The sequence below is a fragment of the Elaeis guineensis genome, chromosome 8 (genome assembly GCF_000442705.2).
Source record: "Elaeis guineensis isolate ETL-2024a chromosome 8, EG11, whole genome shotgun sequence".
Classification (NCBI taxonomy): Eukaryota; Viridiplantae; Streptophyta; class Magnoliopsida; order Arecales; family Arecaceae; genus Elaeis; species Elaeis guineensis.
The window spans coordinates 12204801-12215338 of NC_026000.2; the positions used below are offsets into that span (position 1 = coordinate 12204801).

Genomic DNA, 10538 nt, shown 5'->3' on the forward strand with positions numbered 1-10538 from the left:
ATTCATTGAACAGTTATCCAAAGTAATAATTGACAACTTTGTATCCTCATTCCAATCTAATAAACAATCAATCAATACTTTAGCAAAAATATTACTAGTATGCGGACAAGGCACACAGATAAACCCATTAAAAATTTAATAATTCATAATCAAAAAATAATCACATAAGCATAAAATATTATAAAACAGTATAGAAAGTATTAAAGAGTTCGGTACCTCAAAAGTTGACTTTGTAAAGTCCACAAGTTATCAATAAAATATGCTGTGACAGCAATAAATCCCTTCTTTTGGGTTGAAGCTGTCCACATGTCCATTGTTATGGCAACTTTACTATTATTGTTCTCTAAGATCTTTATCACCTTATTTCTTTCAAAGTCATAGATCTTAAAAATATTACTTTTTATAGTGTTGCGAGATGGACATTTGAAAAGTGGTTGAAGTGTATTGAGAAATTTTCTAAACAGATCATGATCCACCATCGAAAGAGGGTATTCATATACTATGATCATAGAAGTCAAGTCTCTCCTTGCATTTGCTTGATTAAAAGCATAATTAACTATATCTCCTTTAACATCTGTACTTAACAGCATTTGTCTTATATCCTTTGTGCTTCTTTTTGGACAAGATTTCATATATTGATGTAAATGATTTGTTCCATACTTCGAAGACCCTCCAAGTAACTTGTGACAATAATTGCATTCTGCTTTATCCATTTCATTGATTTTTTTTTATAAAGTAATTACAAACCATACTTCTTTGCTTTCCATGCTCTACAGTTGAGTTATGTGCATCTGCCACAGAAATCGGTTCAGATGAAGCACCCACGACATTCAGTGTAGATGATATTAATTCAGGATAATAAATGAATAGTAGGATTGGTAATATCTATGGAGTACTTATCAATGGAACAGAGGGCTAGTAAATTTAATAATTTTTTATTTCTCTTTCAAATTATTATATGTGATGTATGGCAAACACAGTAGAGACAAAGTAAAATAAAAACTGAGAGCACCTCCTTCGTCCCAAGTTTTTTTCACCTTTTTTGTTCCTTATGTCTTCGAGCAAGGGCGGCGGGACTGGACTCGAGGTGGCAAGCAAGGGCAGCGTAGTTATGGGGCTTCATATGAGGCAACGAGCAGAGGCAGTGGAGTGGCGGCGAGTAGGGCCTATAGGGTTGGACGTAAGGCGAGCAAGGGTGATGGGGCTGGACACGAGGCAAGCAGGGGCGGCGGGGTTGGATGGAGGCGATGAGCAAGGGCGATGGGGCTGGATGGGGGTGATGAGCAAGGGCGGTGGAGTGGCAGTGAGTAGAGCCTATGGGGATTGATGCGAGGCACGATAGGGCTGGATGCAAGACGATGAGAGTGCGGCTACGGGGCTTCACGCAAGGCTACGAGCAAGGGCGATAGAGTGGCGGTGATTGTGACAAAGTCGTGAGGTGGTGAGTAGGCTTCGAACTTGACGCGATGTGAGCAAGGGACGGCTGGATGGTGCGGAGGCACAGCTGGACGGCGAGGCGGCACGGCTGGACACGAGGCGAGCAGAGGATGGCTGGATGGTTGGACGGCAAGGTGGCATTGCTGGACGATGAGGCGGCACGATGAGGCAGCATGGCTGGCGGCGATCAAGATTCAGAAGGCAGAAGAAAATTAAGAAATGTTAGGGATTTAGGTTTAGGATTACTAGTTAGGGTATTTTAATATATTACAATATGTTTTATCCTAAAAATATATATTATAATTATTAATTTATAGTTTAGATATTATAATTAATAATTTTGAGTTTATTCTAATTAATTTAGATATTAAAATACTAATAGATAATATAATTTTGAGTTTATTTCTAATTGAATTTGGACAATAGATATTAGTTGATTAATGGTTTGCTTACTAAACTTATTTTATGAAATTACTATAATTTAATGTAACACTTTACATTAAATTATACACTAATATTATAAAAATAAATACTATAGTTTATGTAATATTTATAATTGAAATTACTATAGTTTATGTAACACTTATTATATACTTATATGATAACAATATCAAATACACTCATTATATATTTATATGAGTCATTTATTACATTAAGATTTACTATATTGAAATTATTATAATTTATATAACACTTATATAATAATAATATTGAATACACTTATGTTACTTACTTATTATATTGAAATTCACTATTTTAAAATTGCTATAGTTTATGTAACACTTATTATACACTTATGTAATTAAAATATTGAATACATATATACACTTATAAATCCTATATTAGTTACTTACTGTACACTTAGCTGTAATATATGGTGAGAATATTTTACTTTCAATTTTTTACTTTAAAACTAAAGCTACTAATTATTTTTATTATAAAATATATGTTAATGATTATATAGTGTAAAAATAGTTATTTATTAGATTTAATTGCTTTATTGACTTGGTTGATATACACTTGATATATTTTATTCATTTTAAATTTAATTTTTATGGGATGAATTAAAGATGAATCACTATCATCGGATGAACTGAAATTATCTATTTGAAGACAAAACTATAATGAAGAAAAAAAATTATTATTATTATTATTATTATTGATATTTTGAATAAATTTATATTCCTCATTTTATAGAGATAGAAGGACATTATTTTTAAATAAAATAAGACTACCTCTATTAGGACTTATTAAAAAAGATAAAGAATTCAAAATTATAATAGTTTTAAGATATAAAAATATTAATTATTTTATTTTATAATAAAAATATTTAGTGAAAAAAAGTTTAAGATACTAAAAGATAATGAGAATGAAGAAAAAAATATACAAATACAATTCAATAATTGATGAAACTAATATAATTATCACATTAACTATAAATTAAAGATTTATATATATATATATATATATTTAGGTATGTATTTGGGTATTACCCATACCCGTAGGTTCGGATCGGAGTCGGGTAGAAAATAGCATTACCCATATCCGTGCTATAGTTTTTGGATTTTACCCAAATCCGATCAAATCCTATTTTTCAAATTTTATCGGACTTAGGTAGGGTGCATACTCATCAGATTGGATCACTTTTGTCATCCCTAGATGGGGGAGAGGGTGGTGCAAAGAAGCGGAGGAGGCGCGGGGGGCCCGAGGGGTGGTGGTGGTGGCTTGGAGGAGTGGTGGGCCGTCGGTGGGGGTTGGAGAGGGGGCACAGAGAAGCGGAGGAGGCACAGGGGGCCGAGATGTGGCGCGGAGGAGGCACGGGGGGCGTGGTTCACACCGACAGAGGTGGGGGGTTGCGTGCAGTGATGCCATGGGAAGAGGGAGTAAGACGGAAAAAAAATACCCCCTCACACCTTTATCTTATTAATAAAATAAAATAATAATAATAATAATAATAAATAAAATATTTTTAAAAAATAATATTTATTTTTAAATTTTTTTAAATGAATCAAACGGTAATAATGGAAATCATTCATTCTGATTTCGATTCTGGATACGAATCAACCACTTCAGAAGATTAGGCCATTCCGATTTCGATTTCAATCTATTTTGATTCTGATTCCAATTCTGATTTCAATCACAAGCCAAACACCCTCTAAGTGGGAAGCTGAGGGAAGGGCAATTGCACCCCTACTACTAGGGGTGTAATTCAATGCGGTTCTATTTGTACCGTACCGAATTATATCAAATCGAAAAAAATCGAATAAGAAAAAAAATGACACAGATCCGAATCCGAAATAAATGAAAATCGAACCGCACCAAACCGACTTATTCGGTTCGGTTCGGTGCGGTTTATTCGATTTTCATCGTTCTCTCTTTTTGGGCTACTCCTCCGTGCTTTCCGATTTAAGCCGGACCATTTTCTCCAGACCACTTCTCTTCGAGATCGCCGGCGTCGGAGCATATTTAGAGCTCGGGTGCCACCCTCCGATCTCGATCAGACCTTTAGAAAAGGGAGTAGTCAAAATGAATATTAAAAAATAGAAATAAGATTTGCAGTTTTATTTTTTTAATTTTTTATTAATTTTAAATTAAATCAAATCGAAAATCAAAATTTTTTAAAATTCAAAATCATACCGCACTATACTAAATATCAAAAAATTATATTAATTTTTTTTATTTAGCTCGATCCGATTTGATAACCAAAAAAATCGAACCAAACTTGCACCCCTACCTACTACGGCTGTGCCTTTGCCAAGTGCCAACACCCCAATTGGCCAGGCCATGTATACCAGCTAACAATTAACTAGGTGTCAGTGTCCATCACAAGAGACTATAGCTGTATACTCTTCAAATAAGTCTTCTGATTCAAAAGCTAAACGAAAGCTATTTGCTACCAAGGATAACACCGTCCAAAAGATAGTCCACTCTTCAATTCAGGGGAACCACCTCCGCATATTTACCCAACCACTGTTTTTGATGCCACTTTAACCCAACCTATGCTGAATTTAATTTGACCCCTAATCTCATGGACACCTAATAATCACTGCAATCCAACACTAACATGTTGGAACTCAAACAATAAGTATATAATCATACAAACCTTGCTACCGTTGATTAATAGGTGAGGATTGGCTGAGTACTCTTATATGAAAAAAAAAAAATCTTCATGAATAATAATAATAATAATAATAATAATAATAATAATAATAATAATAATAATAATAATAATAATAATAATAATAATAATAATAATAATAATAATAATAATAATAATAATAATAATAATAATAATAATAATAATAATAATAATAATAATCGGTAAACCAAACCAAACTAGACCATTTAAATCATATTAGTTTGGTTTGATTTCAATCTTCTATTAGCCTGTTTTGATTTCTAGAAATGCTAAACCATTTAGGACTGATTCGTCTTAAGTTTGAATATGAAACCGGTCCAAATCGGATCATACTCATCCCTACTTCTAGCAATGCATTTTTTTGTTCTTCTCTCCCTACAACGTTAGAGATAAGTCAAACGGATGCATCTCATAATTAAGAAATATTTTGAAGTTTTATGACTTGATAGGAGCTTAATTATAACAGGGTGATATCACTAAGCAACCTCACTTATCCTTTTGAGACACATTTAGAAAATTAATACGTATCGATCAAATATGTCAACTAGGGTGATACGGTGACGTGCCTTGGTGACCACGGCTTTCCATCTAAGTTTGAAGATGATAGGCCAGTATGAAGCCACAAAACTAGCCCTATCAAAAGCCCACTTTTGATTGGTCCAAAGAGATCTCGCCTTTAAATTTTTTACCACATAAAAGATTTGATAATTGATCTATACTTTATTATTCTTAAAGAATTCGCAATCAACTCTACTGATAGAATTATCCATCATGAAAGCTAATGAATGCCCTTAAAAAAAAAAAAAAAAAGATTAGCACCTTCCCAGAATTACCTAAAATGAAGATGATACATGCACTTAAAAATCTAGACTAGCACCATATAAAATCTAGAATATTCTAAAGAGCATTTAGAATAGCACCAGTTTAGGGGTTACAACTTCATGCATATAGGTGGCTTGGATTAATGGAAAACCCGAACCTATTTCAAGTTGAGTTAGTGTCAAGTCCAAGCCCAAATTCCTTGCCAGACGGTAGCCAGCCATTAACTGGTTTCCTTTCCTGGCAATGTTTGATAGATCTCTGTAGCAATTCCATTCTTGACGGCTGACGCAATCTGCAATCACCCATCCAATCTTTTTTCATGATCGCAGGGTCCCAATCATAAATGTCAACGGCCCTGATTGATTCGTAGCCCCAAGGGAATAAAGACATGCTCACACTGCTCTTCACTTGAGCGCAGCGCTCGGGTATTGGTCCAACCGTATCTCACCTCCGCACCCTGAACACCCTACAAGATCATCAGCAAACCATCAGATCACACGTAGCCGGCCCCACTACTACTCTTTGGTGTTATCTGCCGTTTCCTGTTCGTGGCCGTGCAATGGATCTTTCCTTCCTTCCGTAGCTAATCCAAAAAAAAAAGTCGGCGTTTCCCGTTTCGCTTACCCGCCGGGTCCCATTTGCTAAACGCGCCCAAAAATATGGAGCTGCTGAGGGACACCAGAACGAGAAATTATTCCATGGACCAGGTCCAACTGGACCCAAGCAAATCTCGGAACAAATTCACGGTGGATAACGCGCAATCGGGAATTGTTGAAATACGAGGGGTAATGTGGCGTGTTATCCACCGTGGGATTTAGCGGGGTCCATTGGACCTGGTTCAAGTAATAAGGAGACCTCCAGAACCGATTCGCCCATTTCCCACCGGCGGGAGCGAATCTTGGAAGAAGATTCCGTGGTTGGATGCGAATCAAACGGCTAATGATTCGTGTCCTCCCGCACCACGTGAGAAATATAGCGGAAGTATGGAAAGAGGAATGAAACGGCATAATTCCCGAATCTAACACCCAATCCTTCCCCAGGAGAAAATTAACTCCACAACGGAAAACAAACTCAAATGTTTCACTTCGCATGTGCGATCGACAGGTAGCCTCTACCATTTATGCATGACTCTTACAGTCCAGGTGTACGATACATATACCAAGTCCAAATATTTTCTTGCAATTAATACTGGAGCAAACTTTCCTTTTCTTTAACCTCCTAAGAAACTGTATCTGGACATCCGCCAGCTTGATCGCTTCCCTCTCTTTGATATAACCACCCTTTGTTTCCTCCCAAGTCGTACGCCCAAGGGGACTGGCTTTTGCTTCTCTCTCGTGTTCTTCTCTTCTTAGGAGCGATGGTGATGTCGGTGGTGGCGCCGAGGAGGTCGATACGGGAGGCGGTGCTCCACAGAGCGCTCGCCTACCACCGCGTTGGTGGAGACGGCGGAGGGGGGAAGCAGCAGCGGCGGCGGTGCTCGTTCTATGGAGGCGGCGCCGGTGGCAGTGGAGGGGACGAGGACGGAGCTGCCGCGTGGGCTGCGGAGGAGGCGGAGTGCATGATGGAGCTGGCCCAGCTCGGGGCGGACCGCCCCAAGAACGTGCTCGTCCTCATGAGCGACACCGGCGGTGGCCACCGTGCCTCCGCCGAGGCCATCCGCGACGCCTTCCGCCTCGAATATGGAGACGAGTACAGGGTTCATATAATCCTCTGCATCTTCAAAATCTCTTTAGAAGAGCATAAAGATGTCATTTGTCTTTGTTTTGCGAGTTGGTTTGTAGCGTTTTCGCTATGTAGCCCGATTCCTTCACGGTGGTTGGCTTTTTTGCTCGCTTCTTCTTCTTCCTTCTTCTTTTCATTTATAGTTTGTGAATTTTATTGGCTTTTTTTGGGCTTTTTTAGTTTGCGTTTCTATGGGATCCTAGTGCTTTCTTGAAGGAATTCCGGAACATATCGGGTGGCATATTGCCTCCCTTCCATATATGACAAAAAGTTTACATGTTTCATTCATTTTGTTTTATTTTATTATTATTATTATTTTTCGGATAAGCCGCCCTTTCATATGTAAACAAAAGTTTGAATTTTCTTTCTTTAGTTTGACGTGCTTGGTTTACCATTTTTCTTGCTTGGATCCACAGGTCTTCGTGAAGGACTTGGGCAAAGAGCATGCGGGTTGGCCTCTGAACGACATGGAGAGGGCCTATAAGTTCATGTTGAAGCATGTCTCGCTATGGAAGGTCGCTTTCCATAGCACCTATCCTCGTTGGGTTCATTGCTCCTATCTCGCCGCCCTTGCTGCACTCTATGCTAGGTATATATGGCCTCTCTTTCTTGTTCTTTTTCTGTTCACAGTTGTGGTAGTTCTCAGCTCGGTGTCATTACCAGTTAACAACAGAGTCTCAAAACTTTCGGGATTTTCCATACAGTATTCCACAAGTGATGCTCCATTGGATAAGAGAACATATTCTACAAATTATATGGAACTTAATCTCTATTGGACTTGCGATTATGGCTAACGTTTTTAATTTTTGCGAGTACTGAAGGAAGGTGGAGGCTGGTCTGATGAAGTACAACCCAGACATTATTATAAGCGTGCATCCCCTCATGCAGCACATACCTTTGTGGGTTCTCAAACGGCAGAGCTACCAAAAGAGAGTCGTTTTTGTTACTGTCATCACAGACCTCAACACCTGCCACCCTACATGGTATGTTCGACTTAGATCTCATCTGAAAATATGATTGCCACTGTGCGTGTTCTCCTTCTGCTACCTCTTGTGTTGCTTCACATTTTAAAACAATATTATTGCAATTTATTTCAGGTTCCATGCTGGGGTGAACAGATGCTATTGCCCTTCGGAGGAGGTGTCGAAGAGAGCTCTGCTAGAGGGCCTAAAGCCTTCTCAGATCCGTGTCTTCGGTTTGCCAATTCGACCATCCTTCTGCCGTGCAGTTTTAAACAAGGTTTGTGCCCTTGCCACAGTGTATACTTTTGTTATTGCACCTCTTTCAGTTCTCACTCTGCTGAAAAGAATTAGAATTTTAATTTATTACAGGATGATCTGAGAGAAGAACTGGAGATGGACCCTCATTTGCCTGCAGTTCTACTGATGGGAGGTGGTGAGGGAATGGGTCCGGTCAAGGAAACTGCAATGGCTTTAGGAGAAGCCCTGTTTGATGAAGAGCTCGGCAAATCTACTGGGCAGATTGTTGTCATATGTGGCCATAACCAGATATTGAGTTCCGCATTGCAGTCAACCGAATGGAGGATTCCAGTGAAGGTAGTGTAGCTGGTTTCAGATACTAACGAGCCTACAGTATTGTTGGTACATTTTAAGCTTTTGTTTGTTGCTAGCTGTTCGATGTCGCCTTTGTTGTCAGATTAGAGGATTTGAGACCCAGATGGAGAAATGGATGGGAGCTTGTGATTGTATCATAACGAAGGTATGCTGGTTTCCTTGATGTTCAAATCAGTCTGCATGCTTTGGAGTTTTTGGCCTGATGGCTTCAATGTGTTCATGTGTGTTTACAGGCAGGACCAGGTACAATTGCTGAGGCATTGATCAGGGGACTTCCTATTATCCTCAATGACTTTATACCTGGACAGGTCAGTGTCAGTGTCTACTTTCTACTGTCCTACTACATCTGTTTCATTCCAACCTCGTCAAGTCACTTCATACCTAGATCTGTTTCATATTTACCTACTATGGCATAGATATGCCTCTTAATTATTCAAACTAATTGTTGGAGTCTGAATCTGCTGGCTTTGTTTCTTCTTATCCAGTTGACATTCGCGCCTAGTCTATATTTGGAAGAGTAGATCAGAGACAAGATTATTTTTGAAATTTCAATAATAACCTTGCTACAATAAGAAACAAGTGGAATGACCTCATTTCCAAGGTCTTTCTCAAGCTTGTGGTAGTTTCCTTCTTTGTCTACTTCCAAGAATATAAGACTATCTCATCACCAACAAGACTGGTGTTTAATTAGCTGCCATGTTAGTGCATGGAGAATTCTAATAAGATTGCTGTTGAAAGAATGAATTAAGCTATGTCCATCCCAAAAAAGGAAAAAGAAAGAATGAAGTTGTGGATGTATCTGTACACAACTGTATGCATGCATATTTGGCATCCCAAACTTCATAAAAACAGAGTGCAAAGCATCCGCATTTACTCCTTGGAAAGATCGGGTTGGTGCAATCTGGCTTTTGTCTCATGTTGGTGTTGCAGGAAGTTGGTAACATTCCCTATGTAGTAGACAATGGAGCTGGAGTATTCTCCAAAAGCCCCAAGGAAACAGCCAGCCTTGTTGCTCGGTGGTTGGGTCCTGACAGAGACGAGCTGAAGAAATTCTCAGGGAATGCACTCAAACTGGCGCAACCTGGTGCAGTGTTCGATATCGTGAAGGACATGCACCAGCTGGTCCAGCAGCGTGGGCCAATGGCCCCTATCTCCTATTCTTTGACTTCATCATTCTCTTAGCCATATGGTAGCCAGTTTAATTACACGTTCAGTGAATTGGATGTGTTCCTTTAGACTCCAGCAAAGCATGGTAGTGCACGGTCAGCATTGATATGGGCACCATTGGTTCCAAAACTTCAGGCTGTGGGTTGGGTACATGAGGGCTTGTTTTTGCTAGAGGGAGAAAGGACTGCGTGCTCTGTTGTCATTTTGATTCTCACAGTGCAAGTTCTCTTCCTTCTCATCGCTCTTTGCTTGATTCTTGTCTAATCTTCTAGCTTCCGTTTTACTCATTCTACCACCACATATGATGTTTTTATAATTGAAGTTAAAAGCAGTGCATTGCATACCTTATCAGATTAAGCAGTAGTGAATTATCTTAATAATGATACTAGCAATAGAAAACAACAAATGGGGCGTGGAGAAACAAGTACAATGGAAATGATCTCCAAGCTGTTAGGAATGGCACTTGGGGCGAGGCAAAGCAGATAGACTTAAATGGGACAGATTGGATGTGCCTGATCGGATAAAATTGTAATATTTGTAATATACCATATAAGTCATAAGCTTGCAGTATGTAAGCATGCATATCATCAGCATAGCTTTGGCATAGCATTTTTAAAAACTACTATTTAATTCTTTCAAAGAAAGATTTTGCACTTTCTTTGGACGATACATCGATC

The 10538-nt window shown here is 38.7% G+C and overlaps 1 protein-coding gene across 1 annotated transcript; it reads left to right on the forward strand.

The window, feature by feature from the left end:
* Positions 1-6703: 6703 nt before the first annotated feature.
* On the forward strand, positions 6704-10205 carry LOC105050115 (probable monogalactosyldiacylglycerol synthase 3, chloroplastic). The gene is made up of 8 exons (XM_010929999.3): positions 6704-7094; positions 7537-7709; positions 7942-8103; positions 8218-8359; positions 8452-8676; positions 8777-8839; positions 8928-9002; positions 9625-10205. The coding sequence occupies exons 1-8, from the start codon at positions 6756-6758 to the stop codon at positions 9874-9876; spliced, it is 1431 nt and encodes a 476-aa protein (XP_010928301.1). The 5' UTR covers positions 6704-6755; the 3' UTR covers positions 9877-10205.
* The last annotated feature ends 333 nt before the right edge of the window (positions 10206-10538 follow it).